The sequence below is a fragment of the Fusarium mangiferae genome (genome assembly GCF_900044065.1).
Source record: "Fusarium mangiferae strain MRC7560 genome assembly, contig: FMAN_scaffold007, whole genome shotgun sequence".
NCBI classification, from domain to species: domain Eukaryota; kingdom Fungi; phylum Ascomycota; class Sordariomycetes; order Hypocreales; family Nectriaceae; genus Fusarium; species Fusarium mangiferae.
Genome location: NW_024573927.1, coordinates 897,540 through 917,305, shown reverse-complemented (window position 1 = coordinate 917,305; position 19,766 = coordinate 897,540). Strand labels below are relative to the sequence as shown.

Here is a 19,766-nt window from a genome sequence, read left to right as displayed (position 1 = left end):
CTTTTCGACCAAATTTTGGGGTTAACTAGCTTTTCGGTTAATCGATAAATCAGTCCATCAATGATCCAAAAGCACAGTCAGTACTGAATAACTTCGAAAGGTCGAGGGCAGTATTCGTGGATGGGGCTCAGCAAGGTTTTGGTAGAGATACCTTGCAAAATGCAGGGAAGCAGGAATGATGTATTAAATATATGAATATAGACTTCCATTGCCATCCATATTTCTTTCCCTTTCCGCGTGGAATTTACTGTTTCGTACCATCGCGCACAGCAGTGACGGCAAACGGGTTGGCAGTAAAGGTTCCATTCGGGTCAGCCTTAGCCCTAGCCTTGCCAAGTCTCTTATACTTATCCGCATCCTCATAGTATGCTTGCCAAATCTCAGGCTTACTCATATCCCAGTCTCCCCAAGAACCCCAGAGCACACGGCGATCCTGCTTGCTGAAGGGGCTCTTGGCTCCGATCATGATAGTATCGTTGGTCTTCTGCCAGCCAAGAGCATATTCCCTATACTTGGCACCAGGGTCGTGGAAACAGTCTAGTGTTTGGACGACAGTGGAGTCTCGCCAACTGTAGGACGTTCCGTTGTCCTTGTTGAGCAAGAAGCGCGAGTTCTTACCACCGAAGCATTGGATCTGCACTGAGAGCTTGCAGTGATCGTATACTTCTCCTTCCTTGTCGCTCTTGTCGTTGTCAAGCTTCTGATGGGGATTGTAGATCAAATCCAGACGCTTGACTACAGCATCAACCCAACCGTCCTTCTGGAGAGTCTGCGACTTTGTAGCATAGGTGCGCTTGACATAGGGGAGTTCGAACTCTCGACGCTTGGGGAAGATCCACTTTCCAGTCATGGTGTCCATGCCCTCATCAAATTCATTGATCAGAAGAGTGTGGTTGCTCCAGTCGTTTTGAAGGTCTCTGAACTGCTTGAACCAGTTGTCAACGGTAGAGTCGTACTTGTCGGTCTTGTTGGTAGGACACCATTGGGCATAGAGGACGATGATAGCAGGGAAGCTACCATTGAGCAAATCAAGAACATCTTTGGCTAAAGCTGTCTTGATCTTCTGCTGAATCTTCTTCCAAATTGTGTCATCTCGGAGCGAAGGGAACAGCATAGTAACAGGGAAGTCTGTGCTGAGAACACTGCAGCAGAGATCGTAGCCTCGTGGGGCAGTACCTTCATCAGACATCTTGGCGATGAAGCCGAGCAGACGGCTGAGTACCTTGGGCTCATACATCCACAGGCCCTTCAAGCCGTGAGGTCCCTGAGAGTGTTAGCGTACTTTCGCACAAAGCGGCAGCTTCTCACACCTTGAAGCCGTTAGGACCAGCGACGGTTCCCATGTAGCTGGAAGCACGATAAACCTCAACGGTGTAATGAGTAATAATGCCGAAGTTTCCCGGGCTGCCACCGAGGATGGCGTAGAAGAGCTCAGAATCACTCTCCTTGGTGACGTTCTGGATGGAGCCGTTGTGATCAATCAGACGGATCTTGATAATGTGATCGCCAAAAAGACCAAAACTGCGGCCGAGTTGACCATAGCCACCAGTTTGGCCGTGACCACCGGTGCAGACGCTGAGTGGAATTAGCTTCGATAGTTTGCAGTAGCCGGTATAGTAGACTCACTAGGCACATTGTCCGTGGGGCACGAATAGATTGACCGAACGAAGGTAGTCATTAAAGTCTTGCAGTCTGTTACTAACACCAGCCAGCACCAGAGCTCTGTCATCAGGTACTCCATCTTCTTCCAGGACCATCATGTCCTTGTAAGTGTTGGTGAGATCAATCTGGATGTTCTTGCCGCCGGTGGAAGAGGCACCAGAATACTGATGACCACCCGACCTGACAGCGACGCTGACCTTGTTGTCCCTCGCCCATTGAACAGCCTTGATGACATCTTCATCTTCCTTGGGCTGGACAATGAGAGCTGGGTTCATGTCATGCTCTGTCTGGTAAGAGGTGGTAGCATATTGCTGATTGAAGAACTTGTAATCCTTTTGGCCAAATTGAGAAGAAGTGTCTCGGGAGTATTGCATCCCTTGAAAATCTTTAATCTTGAGCATGATGATTGTGATGAGCGTTGAGTTTGTGGTGATTGGCAGAAGAATTGTGGCTTTAGACGTCCCTTATATTCTTCTTGCCTGCCAAGATCCAAGAGGGGCGATGCTGGCCGCTGAGCAAAACAGCGGCGGCTGATCACACTGGCTGTCGACTTATCGAGCACATGTGTGGACGGTCCGCACTAGAGATTAGCGGTCTATCATTCCTAACATCCTGAGACATGCGTAGTGGCTGCAACGGTTGGGGATGCGGCTGAGCTTGGTCCCAGGGATCATGTCTGAATAGGCAACCAATGGAGCTATTGAAGTGATGTTACAAGTGAATCCTCTAGTCTGGTTTCCATCTCCACTAGAGCGATACTTTGAGACACCGGCACTTGAGGTGTGAAGATCATGTGAATTCTGACTGTAATTTCACGTATACGACGTAGGTACACGTAAGACTTACTGTATTGCACATGCGTGTAAGATTGGTTGGTGGTATCAACACCTTTCTCAACCAATAAGCAATAGCCTTCCATAGCAGAACCGTATTCAGCCAGCCACCTTTTAGGCACGTTTCAACCTACCACGGGGTCCGACTTCCGACATTTTACGGATCGCTCTGCGCCAGTGCGGGGGAAAGAGAGACTTCGAGACTGTTTGCGGAGGTCATGGCTTGCATGAGACATAAGCTCAGTCGCACTATTGACGCCAAGGTTGTGACAGCGGGACGGAGATCGCGAGAATATTACGCGCGTCCAGTACCGTTTGCAGCACGGTAGTCAGCATGCACTGTAGAGGGCTGAATGAGGGGAGGGGAAACAGAAACATGGCGTTGACCTGGTGACTGAGTGGCCAAAAGAAAGGTGAGACATTAACGGTAAATGGCGAATTCTGAGACTATCCCTTGCAAATGCATTTAGAGTTCGAGGGATCTCTCTTTGAAGAATAACGTTCAACTACTGTGTGATAAGCGGCTTCTAAATACGATGGTTCACCGAATGCAGTAACAAGCTACTCACACTAAACGGTGCTCGCTCACGCACGGCAGAACTGTGCCGCTCCAGGTGGCTTACGCAAGGGAGAACAAACGGTCTAAGATTACCGTATTTTGGTGATGGCTGGTCAATAGCTCGAGCCACAGAGTTCAGCTTTTCTCAAAGTGTGCATTTGTTGAGGTTTAGGGCTGCCGCATGTCCCGGTCTAGACCACGCGCATTCCTTTCAGGGTAGTGAGGTTGGGTTTGCAGCTAAAATGTTTTAGTGCCTATTGGTTGGTTTGCTTGCAGATGGGTTCAGAAGGCTAGGTACGGCCCGGTACTTGGGAATAGAGGAAGAGCAATGCGACGTCCGTCAAGAGACGGATGGATAGGTCTGGAATTACGGTATCCCTTGTGATGGCGTTACCATGTTTGCTCTTTCAACGATGGATGATTGAGAGCCAATCATACTGAAGTTCTTTTGGATTATAATGCAAGTCGTATTACTGGTCAGCAAGACGTAGCCCCAGACCCTTTCAACCTCAGCCGCTCGTCGATGGAGGGAGGCCACTCTTTTAGGGCTGATAATGGCCAAAGCTCATAATACGTGTAGCAGATATATATAACCAAGGCCGTCCAGAATAGTGTTCCAATATTGGCAAACCCTGTTAAACTAAATCTCTCACAGCACAATATCCACACAATGATGCTCCCTACTGCTCCCGTTGTCCCCATGGATTTGGGTGACGACTTCAAGTTCGGTCCTACCGTTCTTGACCCCATTCAGCCAGAGGACCAAGAGAACCTGGTCCCCATCCATGGCTTCCCCAGTGTTGACCCCGCTGGTGGTGATGTTGCCATGTCCCAGCTTGATGTTCTGGCACGCTTCTTTGGAACCTACAGCGGATTCGGCTTTAACACCATTTTCCGCCCTAATGGGTAAGTAAAACACCTAAAAGATTAGTGGAAACATATACTGATTTGGAAAAAGAACAACAACTCCTACACCTCTCCCTATTCTACCTCCATCCGAGGATCCCAATGACAACATCCTCCAGCTCAACCTTACGTCTGAGTCCCTAGCCTTTGCTAAAGGACGTCTAGACGATGTCCCTAACCGCGGCCTTGACACTCAGGCTGATATCATGCTCAACGGTGTGCCATACACGCAGACAATTGCTGATATCACCGAGATGGTGAAGCCGCCAAAGAAGCAGCCCGTCATTCACTTTGAGCCTGGTCTGTGGATGCATGTTCCCGCCAGTGAGCAGATGCCTGTACTTGCAGCTTCTCTGTCCCGCATGGCATCCATCCCTCATGGAACTTCCATCAACGCTCAGTCTTTCACGGCAACCATCACTGCCAAAGGCGCGCCCGTCTTCTCGCCAGTTGACATCACCCCTGTCCTTATTGCCAACGGTCAGAAGATTCCGTTCAGAAGTCAGACTCTCACCAACAAGAACACACATCGTCTCCCCCAGGATCTTACAAGTTTTGACAAGGCCGGCACCATCACGCAGGCTATCTTGACTGATCCCAACACTATCCTCCGCAACGCCAATGTCGGAAAGAACATTATCGAGAACACAACATTTGAGGTATCTTCAGAGGCTCAGAACCCCAATCTTGGTGGCGGAACGAGCAACATCGGTTTCCTCATCGGTGCCGACGCTGGTGTGAGCTCTGCTTCAGTTGCAGCCCGAAGCGGCAACGCAAACGCCGTTAGAGTCACGGCCCAGTACTGGCTCTCCAGAGTTCGAACCCAGATCAACCTTCCTGCGTGCCATGTCACAGACAAGAAGACTGTTTCTCCTGCCTCTCACGGTCCACGTGATGCCGTCCCCAGGTTCCTGGTTGACATTGACGTTCCTGCTGCCAAGACAGTCAACATTGAGTACATCCAGATTCAGTACTCTCAGAATGTCATCCTTGACTTCAATGGTCTTTCATGGCCCCACGTGACAGTTGGAACTTTGGCGCCAACCATCCGTCATAAGCTGTCTCAGGTTCTTGTATCTCACTAGATAGTGACATGATCCAGGTAGCTGGGACTTTCTATGGCGTATGCATAGCTTTACTGTGGGCACCAAAGGCATTTGGGCCAGTAGATAGCGAGTTTAAATCTAAGCTCTAACATAACATCTTTTGTCTTGACAAGTTATCTTCATCTTGGCCTGATGGCATGAGCAATTCCATAAATTTGCATTTCTTCGACAGGTGCCAAAATCAGAGTCTTCTCACAATTGTTCAGCGGGGCGGACCTACTGCGTCAACTAGAATACGAGATGACCTGTCAGCTCTTGTCTCTTGGCCTATCCGTTCAAATTTGCATGCGCCAAAATGAGGCCAGACACATCCGAGCCCCAAGCTCAAGCAAGAGGGGTAAACGTCCTGTCCAGGCGCCACTAAAGGTGCCCAGGACTGATAATTCCAAGTCCAAATCACATTCCCATCAGTGATCATCACTCGCACGTTCCGTTAGTGCCGTTGAAGGTTTATCATGGCTTGTGCCACCCCCACCTTTTCCATTTCTCCCGTTGCTCCAACACGGGCCGGCTGTCACATTCCTAACCCCGGATGGGACTTCAGCTAAAGAAAGCAGTCAGACTTGAACTCTATGGGATATATTGCATCGAAGTGCAGAGATGTGGCTTGGAACTTAGGTTCAATTTCTGCTCAATTTTCCGACCGCTCAAAAGTTATTGGAAGACCATGTACTCGTGGTCGCCTTCTGCAGCTGTCAGCGTTGTAGTATTGCTTTTCTGCGTCAAGCTGAACACGGCACAGCATGTGATGGTTGCGCTCTGTAGGTAAATTTGTGTCATTCAAACATCCCATTCGTAGACATTGTTGAGTGGTCAGCTGAAATCCCAGGAATGGAGGCGGATGATGTATTCAGATAACAATGATGTTTGAATCGTAATGCCCTCCTCCCGATCATGCTATATACCTCGTTTTTCTCAACTCTTCATGGTTTCTTTGCAGGCTCTCATTGAAGACTTACTTCTAATTGTTCCCCCAAATCACATCTTCTAGACTGTAACCATCAACATGTCTCTCCTTGATCTGAACTCTGACTTGTCCATCAGAAACCAATGGGCTCGCCAGCACATTAACAGAGCCATTCGACAGGATTGGAACGCCCTTCTTGAACACAGCGATGATTCTTCCGAGCTAGGTTCCCTTCCTTTTATTCCCAAGACCTCTGAGCTCCCTCCTGCCCCTGCCCCCCAGAAGTCATCCGCCCCCCACGACCATGAAGCTCAAAAGCCTCGGGTCGTCAAGATCGGTGTCATCGGCGCTGGAGCAGCTGGCTTGTTCACGGGTCTTGTCTTGGACTACCTCAACAGTGAACTGAAGAAAGGTTCAATCCCTCTCTCTTTCGACTATGAAATCCACGAGGCGGCTGGATCAGATCGAGTTGGAGGTCGCTTGTTCACTTACAATTTTGGTGGTCGACGTGATACTCATGATTACTATGATGTTGGCGCGATGCGATTCCCTGACAACCCAGTTATGAAGCGGTAAGTCAGTCCCTTGTGCTACATTTCGCTTGATAGCTCATACTGCCCAGCACATTCGAGCTCTTTGGCAGGCTTGGCATGGAAAAGACGGACCTGAAGACAAACCCCAACGCACCGGATGGTTCTCTCATCCCATACTATATGTCACCTAACGCACCCAATACTAACCCCTGGTGCTACAACGACATCAACGTTTGGGGCGCTTCTTATCAGAGTGTCCAGACATCTGCTGGCACTGTTGACCCGTTTCAAGTTGATACTGATAAAAGTATCGACCCCAAGTAAGTTACCTCACAAATGATGAGTATTTAGGTAGCGAAATTAATTCTAACTATTTCTCAGGCTTCTCAAAGTTGGGCCAGATGAGGTTGTAAAGGCCAACATTGAGCCACTTCGTCAAGCCCTGAAAGAAGATGCAGAGAAGACTCCTCCTGGTGACAAAGGCTGGAAGATGTTGATGGAATACGATACATACAGCACTCGACAATTCTTGGGCACGTGAGTACTTTCTGACGCTGCTGATTTTCTCCAGAAGCTGATACATCCAGTGCGAACCCGAAGGTGAAACTCCCTAAGGACATCCCACCACCTCCATATAACTACGAGACCATCGAGTGGCTCGAGACCTTCAACGGGTAAGTTGTCACCAATATTACCCCTATTTGATACTGACATCTTTCAGAGGAACAGACTGGTACGATCAAGCTCACAGTGAAACTGTTCTTGAGTCCCTTGACTTTGAGTTCAGCCCTGAGACCAAGTGGTTCTGTGTGCTCGGTGGCGCCCAACAGCTCGCCAAAAAGATGGAAGAGAGAATTACTAGCAAACCCACATATCACAACCCAGTCGCTGCTATTCGCGCCGTGGGTAAGATGGACGTAAGGCTCGATATTGTGTCTGGTAAACGATCTGAATATCGCCATTACGACGCCGTCGTGGCCACTACTACCCTCGGATGTCTTGGCCGCATGGACACTCGTGAAGCTGGCCTGAGATATCCGGTCAAGCAAGCCATCCGCTCTTTGGGCTATGGTCAGTCCTGCAAAGTGGCCATCAAGTTTAGCCACGCATGGTGGATCCACGATCTCAAGGACTTCAACATTCGTGAGGCAGGTCTAGGCCACTCCGACCTCGCCCTGCGAACTTGTGTTTATCCTTCTTACAACATCTATGACGCCAAGACCAAGACAGCTGTTCTTCTGTGTTCTTACACCTGGCAGCAGGACTCTGATCGTCTTGGATGTCTCATGTCGACAAACAAGGACCACGAGCAGAAGGTCGCCGATGAACGAGCCCTCAAAGAGCTTCTGCTCCGTGATCTGGCTATCTTGCATAGAAACAAACAGACCAGTGAAAGGGATCTATACAATCTCATCAGCAAGAGTTATGTAGATCATCATGCCTACAGCTGGACTGAGGATCCCAACACTGCGGGAGCTTTCGCGTTCTTCAGACCCCAGCAGTTCAGCTCCATGTGGAACAGAGTGATTCAGCCATCGGGTGATGTCATCATTGCCGGTGAAGCCTCAAGCCCACACCATGCTTGGGTCGTTGGTGCCCTTGAGAGTGTCGTCCATGGGCTTCACTCCTGGATGGGTACCAATATCACTTTGGTTCCCGAGCTGAAGCATGCCAGAGACATTCTGGAGAAGGATGAACCCGGAAATCCCTTTGTCGGTCTCCCTCCCTATATGGATGTGAACATCTCCAACTGGCATGCTGTTATGGGTGTCGTCAACCGAGACAAGCATCTAGAGAAGATCGGAGGGTCTGATAACAGCAATTTGTTGTCCACCCTTCTCTCGCACTTCAATGTTGAGGCTTTGAAGAAGGATATTCCTGCTCGATAACTGGTTTCGACTGGTTCCCGGTTGTTCTGCTGGTGTATTCAGATTGAGTCATGACTCATGAGATCAGTATGATGATTCTACTGTCCGCTCTTTAGCTTTTTACAACATTTTCATGATATCTACTCTCTTGATTCATTGCTGCCGTCCATGATGAGCTGCAGCTTCCATCTTATTGCCACTGTCTGAAATCCGTTCAGTAAACTTGGCTGATGCCAAGATGTATCATGACCTCCTTGACTGAGCATCTTTCGCAGTATTTGCTGTCATCGTGATATCATGTCGGCAATATATTCGTCCCCGATCTTTAAGCTTGACTTAAGTTTCTAAAAAACGCAATGTGATTCCCTGAATATAAGGGTTGAACATAAGTAATTGTCCCCTTTGGTACCATAGTATTTGCATTCGGTGTATGCATAGAACTCTCAATTGAAGTTTTCCTTTGTCCAGACTGATGCAGTCTCCAACACTCCGGAGCAGCGCTTGTTCTTGACATCGCCCGTCCGTAGTGACCTCTCATACACCTGCATGGGTAATCACGCCTCACGCCTCACACTAAAAGGCCGCCAAGCATATCGGGTCAGCATTATCGCCGCGTGTCGATCCTGTCCAGTAGAACGGATGAGCTCGACCAATTGGCGGATCGTAGATTCTTCTACACCGACCCGATGATTACATTTTTTTCGCAGAGATCTTCTTGCCAGTCATTCGCGGTCGCGATCAAACGCACCGTCAATAAACAATTTTCCTCATCCGCAAATCGGGTACCCAGAACATCAATTACGCGATGCAGGCCCATCTCGACAGCAGTAGGCCAAATTATCAACCTCCCCGACGGTAGGAGTCTCGGCTATCACGAATTTGGTGATCCTACAGGAACTCCAGTGCTTTACATCCATGGAACACCAGATTCTGGAGTCACACTCTCTGGATTTGAACACCCTCTCGCGAAACAGCTGGGCGTCCGCTGGATTGCCCCAGATCGTCCAGGTATCGGGAACTCCACATTTTATTCGCACCGAAGAGTCTTGGACTATCCAGCCGACCTGAGAGTTTTGATTCAGCATCTCGGGCTTCCCTACTATCGCATCATTGGAACGAGTGAAGGAACTGGCTACACTCTTGCATGCGCACAAGCATTACCTAGAGAGGAGTTATTGGCGGTTGGCATCTGTGCTGGCGTCGGGCCTTGGGAAGCCGGTCAGGCCGGTCAAAGTGGACTAATCCAGAAACTCATAATTGTTTGGAAAGACCAGAACGAAGAGTTCGTCAAGTACATGGAAAGCACCTTTCTCGCTGCGGCACAGGATCCCGACCCGGCCAAAATGGAAGCAGTCTGGAGAGAACAGATCAAGGGTTTCAAAGAGGAAGATCGAGAAGTCCTGGAGAAACCAAGCGCTTTCCAGTCTGCTGTCAGGGTTTTCAGACAAGTTTATGCGCAAGGAGGTGCAGGTCATGGCCTCGAGATGAAGCTCAACACTGAACCTTGGGGTTTCAGCCTGGAGGACGTCGAGTACGAGAGTATCCGACTGTGGTATGGGTCTGCTGACGAGAATACTTCACCAGAAATGGGACGATACATGGCAGAGAGGCTACCAAAGGCGGTCTACAAGGAGTATCCCGGGGAGACGCACTACACTATATGGAGAGAAGACTTGTTGACGGAATTTCTCAAGGACCTAATACGCTGAAAGAATGAATCTTTCTGGTAGCGATTTGTCATAGCGATCAGGGTTTTTGGTAGATGCAATCTTTCAAAAGAAGCGGAATTATAACAAACAAGGCATCAGTTTGTTATGTAAATACCTGTGGCCTGTTTCTAAGGCTCTCAGTATTAACGAACCAACCATTAATGCCAAGCTTTAAGCCCAGTAGCAGTTGACTGTAGTTGTGGCCCGTGCCCTCCTCCTGGATGAAGATATGATAAGATAAGAATGAAAATGACGTACTCGGTATCGCAAGACCAAATCATTGCGCTACCCTAGAGATGCATTTTACATTCAGCAACAGAAACCATCAAAAAACGTGTATAACCTCCTCCGTAGTTAATGATAAAGCTAGTAGCAACTTAAATATAGCAGGTATGTCGATTAGCATGATATAAGTGAGTAACAAATGCGTTTGGCGAGTTTAAAGCCCGATTCTAAGCACGCAATGTTGCAATCTCGTTTTCGATACTGAGCGAGCGACCAAACTAAAATAGCTCACCCATATCAACGCGTTGGAGACGCGACGCGAGCGTGATAAGAGATCGCCTACGTGTCATTTGCACTCCCCAACTTCTCCCCGCATTGTTATCATCGTACGGAGTGCACGCTCCAACATTCACCTCTTGCACTGTGCCATGGGCAAACCAACATCAACGTAGCACAGCGTTTTAAAAGATAGCTGTTGCCTTGCGCGTCAGATTGCCCTTCATGTTTCTTGACTGAAGACAGAAGCGAGCAAGCAGGCGCATGCAAACTCCGTTCGGCACAAGCTGAGTTGTCCTTTTATCCTACAGTAAAGCCTCAGACTTATGCAGTGCGCAGTATTCCAAGACTTACGCAGTGGCTACCTTGCATTAACATGCATAACTCTGGACACGATTATGCAATCTTCACAAACCGACGCAGTGCACAGTCAGTCATCCAATAAGAGCCACGCCCGGTTAGCTCAATCGGTAGAGCGTGAGACTCTTACGAGTACGCGATCTCAAGGTTGCGGGTTCGACCCCCGCATCGGGCTGTTCCTATATATATTCGATTGCGAGCGTTTGCGAGGCTTTCCTTTTTTTTTTTGTTTATTCTTCATTACAATGTGATTTGTTTGCATCTATCTGAATTGTTGAAAGCTCATGCATGCTGTGTGTTTGCGTTGTCAACCTCTTGTCGTGATGTTAAAGGACCTGTCCTCCTGTTTGCCTACTCTTTGGAGAAACTGCTAGACACTTTACTTAGATGTAACAATGCGCTTCGTTGATTTTTGCATTCAGAGCCAGAAAGCTCCCGTGTTTGCCATGCAGTCAATGAGGTCGGTTCAGCACAACATACCTAGTAAACGAAGACAAATAAAAGAACATCATCAGATATCAGTTTGCGCACAAAGTGGCGCTCATGTTGAACATTGTAATACTATATAATGCCTAGAAGGGAACTTCTTCTTCCCATCATTATCTCTCAACATTCTGAGTTCGACACTCAACCCTCCTCTACCAATCGCACAACTTCATCATAATGGCGACTCTCCATGCTCTCAAGAAAGCCCTCAAAAAGGTTGGCGATGAGGCGCCCCGGAAACCATTGAACGATAAAGAGTACGACGATGGGCTCAGCCTCTTTGCCGAGGCCTCCGGTGAGCAGACGCACCAGGAGAAGGTCATAATTCCTCAACTGTCTGAACTGATAACCTCCCTCTCGACGCGTGATGAGATCTCAGTCTTGGAGATTGGCCCAGGCCCGGAAAGTGTTCTAGGGCGCCTGCCGATGACTCTGAGGAAGAGGATCACAAAATACGTCGCACTAGAGCCATCTTTTCAATACACCCAAAGCCTACGAAGATGGCTATCGCCTAAGGAGAACGAGAGACCACTCCCCTCATTGAACTATTCGTTTATTCGCCCAGCTCCCTTCATAAAGGGGAGCTGCCCGGGCGAGAAGTACGACGTCATTCTTTTCTGCCATGGCTTGTATGGACTGAAAAATAAAAAGGAGATCATCAGACATACTATAGAGATGCTGCCCGAAGATCCGCTTGACGGTATGGTCATTACCTTTCACCGCGCTGGCTCTCTCATTTTCGACAGCCTGGTCTGTCACCGTTCGCTGTCATTTCCCAATCGCGCTGTAGCTATCAAAGACGATGATGGAGCCATCGACAGTTTCACTCGCTTCATCGTCGGATACCGTTTGACAACCGGAGTATTATATGAGACCCGCCAGGCTCAGTGGCGGACGATCTGCCGTAGACTAGCGGGTCATGACGACGATCGCCCAGGCCATCTTATATTTAGCTCACCTGAAATCATGACAGCAATGACCCGACATGCCAACAAGCTACCTGACTTGACCGCTCTTGTACCATCACTACCCAGGCCCTACAAAGTCAAGAGTCGACAGGCGCTATACAACAGACCTGCTGCTATCGTTAGACCATTGGAAATCAGCCAGGTTCAGTCGTGTGTTCGATGGGCACTGACCAACAGAACTAGCTTGGCGATCCTGGGCGGTGGCCACAGTGATCATTGCCTTTGGCCTGGTGTAGTTTCCGTTGATATGAGTGCATTCAACAAAGTCCACGTCGTCAATCCACCCCAAGATGTAGACACGGAATGTTGGGTTGTCGCAGAAGCTGGGTGTAAGACGGGGGACATCATCCGTGAGACCATGGCTGTGGGTGTGACACTACCTTTGGGCTCTCGGCCGAGTGTTGGTGCAGGGCTTTGGCTCCAAGGCGGCATTGGACATCTGGCCAGACACTGTGGCCTCGCCTGCGACGCTATCGTCGGGGCTGTCATGGTAGATGTGGTCAGCGGTCAACTTCTCTGCATCGGTTATGTTCCTGAACAACATCGACCTCCGAATGCCGTTCGTCACGAACAGGACGAGGGACTATTGTGGGCCTTGAAGGGAGCGGGAACGAACTTCGGTATTGTCATCAGCGTTACTTTCAAGTCTTATACAGCTCAGGTGTTCTCAGTGCGTAATTACGGTCAGCCAAATGGCCATGACGCTGAGAAGACACTGACAACCAAGAGTCGCGAGGTATCCAGCCTGTATCCTCACAATATCTCTTCAGACTTTTACCTGTACTGCGAAGGTGGACAGATACGTTGTGGAATGACCACTTTCTTATGTTTCTTGGAGGGTGACATTTCTACGGGACCGACTCCGAAAACGATTGATGCTATTGAGCTTTTCGACAAGGAGATGTACGTATCCAAGATGCATGCAGGACATGGGGGGAACAAGACCTCTGCCTTCAAACGATGCGTTTTTCTGAAGGAAATAGCCAACCCATATACCATGAAGGTCTTGATAAGTGCCACGAGGGATGGTCCTACGCCCTACTGTTATTTAAACCTTGTGCATGGCGGCAAAGCCGTGAGGTATGTTGCACCTGAAGAGACTGCTTTTGGTTGCAGAGACTGGGATTTTGCTTGCGTCGTCACTGGTATTTGGCCCAGAGAATATGATGGAACACACACTGCTGACGCTGTTGTTCGCTGGGTCTACCGGGTTGTGAACGAGCTCCTGCCAATGAGCAAAGGTGTCTATGGTGCGGATCTCGGCCCTGATCCTCGAGATAGTATCTTGGCCACCAAAGCTTTCGGCCCCAATCGCCGAAGGCTGGTTAAACTCAAGAAAGCATTTGACCCTAAGAACATCCTCGCGTACACTTGCCCTCTGACGCTTATCGGCCTGCCACAGAAGCTCGTCATTCTTGTCACCGGTGAGCACGGTGCTGGGAAGGACTATTGTGCTGGTGTCTGGTCTGCCGTCTTCAAGGCACATGGATATAGTAGTCGGGTGGTCAGTATCAGCGAGGCAACCAAGAGAAAATATGCAGCAGCAAAAGGTGCTGATCCTGACCGTCTTATTAATGATCGACTCTACAAAGAACAGCACCGGAAGTCTCTTACTGATTTCTACAAGACTCAACTGAAGGGAGAGAGTTTTGCGGCAGAAAAGCACTTTATCGAATTGCTGAAAGAAGATGGTTCGGATGCGCTGTTTATTACTGGTATGACGGAAACGGCTCCTTGTGCAACGTTATCACACCTTGTTCATGATGCCAGGCTGATCGACGTCCGGGTCCAGGCTAGTAAGGCTACGCGAAAATTGCGAAGATGGGGAGATGGAAGCAAATGTCAAACGCCAGACAGTGAAGAATACATGTCTGCAGACGACATCTACTTACCAAGCTTTACCTTTGAGAACGAAACAAATGGAGATGAAGCGGTGATGTGGTTTGCCAACCAACGTCTCATTCCTTTCATGAGCAAAGAGCTTCAGAATCTGGCTGGCATGGTGCCAAAAGTACCGAAGTTTCCACGCAAGGGTATCGACTTTCGCTACGTGCTGAATATTGCCTAACAGAAGGGAGGACTCGCGCTGTGCACTTCGCTCCTGAAGAGTCACTTCTTAGGTGACTGGGACAAAGTGGATGCTGTAGTAACTAGCGAAGCCAGTGGGTATGTCTTTGCCTTGCCTCGCCTCTAGCACTGGAAACAGCGATACGTCTGGTTCCCATCGTAAAAGGCAATAAATTCCCACCGCCTACGGTGTGTGTTCAGAGACGTTCGTCACACATCTCATCTCACATAGTCGGCGCGACGGATAAGTGTATTCTTGAGATGAACGCTAACACAATTCACAAAGGCAGTAAAGTGGTTGTTGTTGACGATGTTCTCGCAACCGGAGAAACGCTCGTGGCGGTGCTCGAGTTGCTGGTCAAGGTTGGCGTACGACCAGAGGATATTAGCGTTATGGTTGTGGCGGAGTTTCTTTTTCATCGTGGACGACAGAGGCTATTGGAGAGTGCGTTTGGAAGAATGGCTGTTCAGAGCCTCTTGGTATTTGATGGGCAGTAGGAGTGAAGGTCTGAGGTATCTCAATGGACGGTTAGATGAGTGGACGGATTTTATGACTGGTGCATTTCCAACACAGGAGATAGCACTGAATAGATATCAATTCACTTCAGACTGAAGTACGTCCGTTCTTTCACAGCCAAGCAACAGATTTGGAACAAATTCAGTCCGATCAGTCGCAGCGATTCATGGCACTCCTTTTGTCAAGACCAGAGAGATAGAATAAGATCATGCCCAGGGAATTGAAAAGCCGTAGCTTGACTGAGAAAACCCAGCATCTTTGCAACAGTGAATAAAGAGATGTGAGGCCGAACCATTAAGTTGTAAGCTGCTTGGGACATGGATGTCGGCATCTGCGTAAATCGGAGCGTGCCGTTTTCGTGTAAGTCTTTGAGAACCTGATACAGTTGCACGATCATAGCCACAGAACATATTCCAGAAGCCCGTGAATGAGGGCAGGATACCATAGAGATGTGCAACGCAATCGAGAAAGTGGCCGCCTCCGTGGTGGAGAATCGTGAGTCGTTGGAGAGCCTCGGCTTTTAAGGCATTCAGACGGCTTCCGTAGCTCAGTTGGTTAGAGCGTCGTACTAATACTTCATTCCGAGTATCCGGTAATGCGAAGGTCTCAGGTTCAAGCCCTGGCGGGAGCAATCCCATCGCCTTCCGAATGTTCTTTTTGCCATTTCTGTAACTATCGTGATATGCTTTTGCCGGCGGGCCATGTGTGGCGTTGGTGTTGAGGCTTCGGCGGCTGTTTTCGCTCGTCCGTGCCAACACTTCAGAAGCGCCGCGAAAATGAATGTCTATGCTAGATAAGATAAAGAAGTGGGCCTTGATGGCTATAATGTGATTGGCCGCAGAGCAATTCTCAGTGAGGAAAGCCTCGAAGAATGGCTAGATTTTAGACCAGTTTAGACCAGTTCAGACCAGTTTAGACTACATTCTTAACAATTTTAGGATGAGAATTCATGACTGTGTCGTGGAAATCACACCAGAAAATTGTTTCCCATTGGGAAGTGATCATTAATAGTGTTTAACTACACAGAGAACGTAAGCAACAGTCTACAGCTCGAACACTTCCTCCTGTACAAAGAAAAGCCCTTCTCTATCAGAAACACTACATGCGGCGTATCTACCTTGCTCAATGAGTTGCCTTGGCCCGCATAAGTTCACGGCTGCATCCATGCCAAGATGGTTAGACTTGAGCTGCCTGAACCACTGCTTTAGATCTGGTCGCTCCAAATGGATAGACCAAGGCTGTGGAGAGCTCATGGCCTGCATTTCATGGGACGGGCCGCTCATCTCAACCTCACGATGCCTTCCACCAGTTACAAATATCACTATTTCAAGAGTTGTTGTAGAATCTGGCTTTGCACATGCCTTGGCAAGTTCAGTCAGTTCATCTGCGAACCACTGGATATGCTGAGCATCTCTGACGACCCAAAGAAGATGAACGTGAGACGCGAAACGACTGCCTACATCGATACCCGTTTGTCTGATGATATGAGACGCAATGCTGATACCTGGCGTAATTCCAATGCCACCAGCGACGAGGACAGTCACTGGCAGCAAGCCCCAAGACACTGACCCAACACCGTATGGGCCATCAAGACGCATTTTGAGCGGGTGAGACATCATGCTGTTCGAGTCCAAGGAATCGCATCCGTGCGAATTCCCATCAACATTGCAGTCAGCGTACTGTACAGCCTTGGTGAAGCCCCCAAGACCTCGTACGGCGATTGTCACAATCTTTCTAGGATCATTTGGTGCACTGGCGACAGTGAATGGATGCCAGTTCACAAAGGAGACCCTTGGGATTTGAAGCCAGACAACCTGTCCGGGAGCACGAGTCCTCAGACCCTTGACCTTGAACTTTGTAACGTTTCCTTCGAATGCTTCGACACTCTGCACTTGGATGGTGCGAAAGTTGTACGCAAATCGGATTCCTCGATCAATGCCCCAGAGCAAAAGTCCCGGAAGCATAAATTCCGGCCCATGTGAGGCATGGATCGAAGCCCCAACGACGAAAACAAAGAACAGAGCGTGCGTGTAGTAGAAGACTTCGAAGAAGCGGCGTCGCACAATCGGTAGGGCCGTAAGAAGGAGCAAGGCTAGAGAGACCCATGCCATCAAGCCTACCTGGATCCGATGATTTCCAAAGCTGGTGGTGACCTGTTTTGTCTCGATGTAATGCTGGATATTGAACGATACATGGGCTGTTGCATGAGAAACTGTTGCAAGGCCGATCCAGCGATGGTACTGGAGGAGGACTGGGCTGGGAATACGAAGTAGGGATGCGAATAGATTGTTTCGGGATGCCGTCAATAGTGTGAGACCAGCATTGGCAATTGCTAGCCAACCGTACAGAGTATAGTCGGCCGTAAACTCGTTGGATTGTACGCTGAAGATCAAGTTCAGTGCGAGAAAAGCAGTGAAGCGAGCAGCATCGGTGACGTGCCAGTCGAAGTACGGGAGAGGAAGCGGGAAGCTGTATAGTTTGTGAAGCCAGACAGTAATCCTCCAGTGCAAGACATTCCGATCTTGACGTCGACCTGGGTGAATTAGCGAAGCTTAAACATGGATGAATGAAGCTCCTACACTTGTTATATCTTTGGAAGGCGTAGATACTGAAAGGAACAAGTGATTCTAAGAATATTAAGCCAATAACGCTGCTAAAGTAAACTCTGGCAGCAGTATAGCGATCGATAATCACGGGATCAGTCATTTTCGGATTGTAAGAATGATCAAAAAGCTGAGGTCAAGGTGAGTGATTGACGGTTCAATACTGCATAGGAATGGAGAACACAAACACTAAATACTTGACGGACAAGCCCATATTGTTAAAGCGTGGCCATGTGAAGGTGCTATTGCAACTGATGATTGATCAAACTTACCATTCGAATCTTGTGGCTGACTGAAATCCAAAGAATAAATGCTAAAACGGGGCTTGAGAAATTAACATTTCAGCATGGTAAATGAGAAACACTGTTGATAGATCAAATGTTATGATGCTATCCCTGACGTGGCGACGAGGCTATGCTTGGAGGTGCGGGCGTTGACCACCATCGCTAATCAGAATTTCCTTTTTGGGCAATGCGGATGGAAACAAGCTTAATTTTACGGTAAAATTAGGCAAAGCCCTGCTGTGAAACATTTAGCCTCAAACGCTGAGTCGGATAATTGTTTCTTGGGTTTATTTGTTCTACCATCTGAATTGCCTCTTATAGAATCGAGGTGAAGCGGTACGACAGTATAAGAACATTGAGACAGACAATGAAACCAGCTTTATCAGCAATCAAACTCGCATTACAATCTACTTCCATCTACTGCAACCTTTCTGCAAAGTCAACATTTACACCGAGCCCCAATTTTATTACCTCTTATTTCACAATGGCTTTCAAGCTCGCCGCTCTTCTCTTTGCCTCCACTGCCATGGCCGCCAAGATGGGCGACTCTGGCGCCCTGTCCTCACTGGACGCTGGACTCGGCGGTACAGTTGAGGTCGTCAGCGACACTGAACTCAAGATCACCGACTACGAACTTAAAGACGCATCCGCACCTGCTCTCTACTGGTGGGGATCCAAGACTAAAGACCTCTCATCCGGCTTCCGTATCAACAAAGAGCGCATAAGCGATACCTCATCGAAGATGGACATCATGGTTAAGCTTGATGCTGGCCATACTGCAAAAGACTTCTCTTACGTTGGCCTCTGGTGCGAGAAGTTTGACGCCAACTTTGGCCAGGCAAAATTGACATCTGATGGCGGCTCTATGAATTCGACCGACGAGATGGATACGAAGAAAGATGACATGAAGAAGGATGAAATGAATGGCGCGTCGGCATGTCCCACTGGTCAACCTGCCATGGTTGTGGCTATCTTGAGTCTGCTTGCTTTCTCTGCCTACTTTGCTTGATTACTTGTTGGGGTTGAGAGTTGGTCATGGTAACGGGTACATAACAGATAGCATGTAATTATTTCACTTCAATATCAATGCTTATTGTCTTTGATCATGCAATGACCCCTCTGTTTGCTCAATATTTTCGCCAATGCGGTTTCTCGATATTAATTGTGATGTTTGCGCTCGTCAACAGAAGTGCTAGGCCTTCCTAGCCGCCTAGCGGGTCAAGTTGCTACAGGTACCTGGTGCGCTGTAGATTATAGTCCCCAGCGGGTAACACCCATTAGTCGCGACAGAAGCTCCGGCTGCGTGCCGCTATGTTTGGAGTTACCTAGGTAGTTTCTGTTTCATCCAGAAGGCAGCTGTTGGTTTCAAACTTATTATGATCCCCTGAATATCTCCCATATACGAATTTTCGCTCAGTTCGTTGATCCTTCAATCACTGATCCCCTGTGCCCTTGAGCAGCTTACTCAATTAGGCAATCCTGATTATGAAACTCGAAACAAGCAGGCAGAACAAGCCTCACTGTAGTGTCAGCGCTAAGGTTCTCAGCCCTGCGGGAGCCAAGTCAACAGCTTTACTGCATTCAGTAATTCTGATTATCTGGCGGACAAAGCATCAATTAAACATTGGCGAAAATGAATTCTTATTCGGTTTGACCCCAGAATGTGATCGACGTTGGGCAACCTCATTTTGTTTATCTCAAAGAGCTGATGAAAATGGCGTCGCTCCGCCTCTCGACAGGGCTATGTAAGTTTCGACGCATTTTATCGAGGAAAAATGATGAGAGCATCAATGTTGGGGTCCAAGACAATGGTGTATATAAGCGATTGACCTTGACATCTGCTTGTTCAATCCATCAAACAACACCACTCTCGTACTTCAACACAATCCGATTAATC

General features: G+C 48.5%; 7 protein-coding genes and 2 non-coding genes across 9 annotated transcripts; 7 read left to right on the top strand and 2 right to left on the bottom strand.

The window, feature by feature from the left end:
- Positions 1-244: 244 nt before the first annotated feature.
- Positions 245-2,063, bottom strand: FMAN_13422 (uncharacterized protein; the record flags this gene model as incomplete). The annotated part of the gene is made up of 3 exons (XM_041832889.1): positions 245-1,264; positions 1,311-1,575; positions 1,627-2,063. 3 exons carry the CDS (start codon positions 2,061-2,063, stop codon positions 245-247), a joined length of 1,722 nt encoding a protein of 573 aa, XP_041683307.1.
- Positions 2,064-3,724: 1,661 nt separating this feature from the next.
- On the top strand, positions 3,725-5,045 carry FMAN_13421 (uncharacterized protein; the record flags this gene model as incomplete). Its single annotated transcript, XM_041832888.1, has 2 exons — positions 3,725-3,960; positions 4,013-5,045. The coding sequence occupies 2 exons, from the start codon at positions 3,725-3,727 to the stop codon at positions 5,043-5,045; spliced, it is 1,269 nt and encodes a 422-aa protein (XP_041683306.1).
- A 1,027-nt stretch (positions 5,046-6,072) lies between these two features.
- Positions 6,073-8,395, top strand: FMAN_13420 (uncharacterized protein; the record flags this gene model as incomplete). Its single annotated transcript, XM_041832887.1, has 5 exons — positions 6,073-6,545; positions 6,596-6,826; positions 6,888-7,043; positions 7,094-7,180; positions 7,228-8,395. 5 exons carry the CDS (start codon positions 6,073-6,075, stop codon positions 8,393-8,395), a joined length of 2,115 nt encoding a protein of 704 aa, XP_041683305.1.
- Positions 8,396-9,060: 665 nt separating this feature from the next.
- FMAN_13419 (uncharacterized protein) lies at positions 9,061-10,083 on the top strand (the record flags this gene model as incomplete). The annotated part of the gene is made up of 1 exon (XM_041832885.1): positions 9,061-10,083. The coding sequence occupies one exon, from the start codon at positions 9,061-9,063 to the stop codon at positions 10,081-10,083; it is 1,023 nt and encodes a 340-aa protein (XP_041683304.1).
- A 953-nt stretch (positions 10,084-11,036) lies between these two features.
- On the top strand, positions 11,037-11,119 carry tRNA. The gene is given in 2 exon segments: positions 11,037-11,073; positions 11,084-11,119. It is a non-coding gene; the product is annotated as a tRNA-Lys (tRNA).
- A 488-nt stretch (positions 11,120-11,607) lies between these two features.
- FMAN_13418 (uncharacterized protein) lies at positions 11,608-14,466 on the top strand (the record flags this gene model as incomplete). Its single annotated transcript, XM_041832884.1, has 1 exon — positions 11,608-14,466. One exon carries the CDS (start codon positions 11,608-11,610, stop codon positions 14,464-14,466), a length of 2,859 nt encoding a protein of 952 aa, XP_041683303.1.
- A 1,052-nt stretch (positions 14,467-15,518) lies between these two features.
- Positions 15,519-15,613, top strand: tRNA. The gene is made up of 2 exons: positions 15,519-15,556; positions 15,578-15,613. It is a non-coding gene; the product is annotated as a tRNA-Ile (tRNA).
- Positions 15,614-16,025: 412 nt separating this feature from the next.
- On the bottom strand, positions 16,026-17,688 carry FMAN_13417 (uncharacterized protein; the record flags this gene model as incomplete). The annotated part of the gene is made up of 2 exons (XM_041832883.1): positions 16,026-17,515; positions 17,562-17,688. 2 exons carry the CDS (start codon positions 17,686-17,688, stop codon positions 16,026-16,028), a joined length of 1,617 nt encoding a protein of 538 aa, XP_041683302.1.
- Positions 17,689-18,353: 665 nt separating this feature from the next.
- On the top strand, positions 18,354-18,878 carry FMAN_13416 (uncharacterized protein; the record flags this gene model as incomplete). Its single annotated transcript, XM_041832882.1, has 1 exon — positions 18,354-18,878. The coding sequence occupies one exon, from the start codon at positions 18,354-18,356 to the stop codon at positions 18,876-18,878; it is 525 nt and encodes a 174-aa protein (XP_041683301.1).
- Between the last annotated feature and the right edge of the window lie 888 nt (positions 18,879-19,766).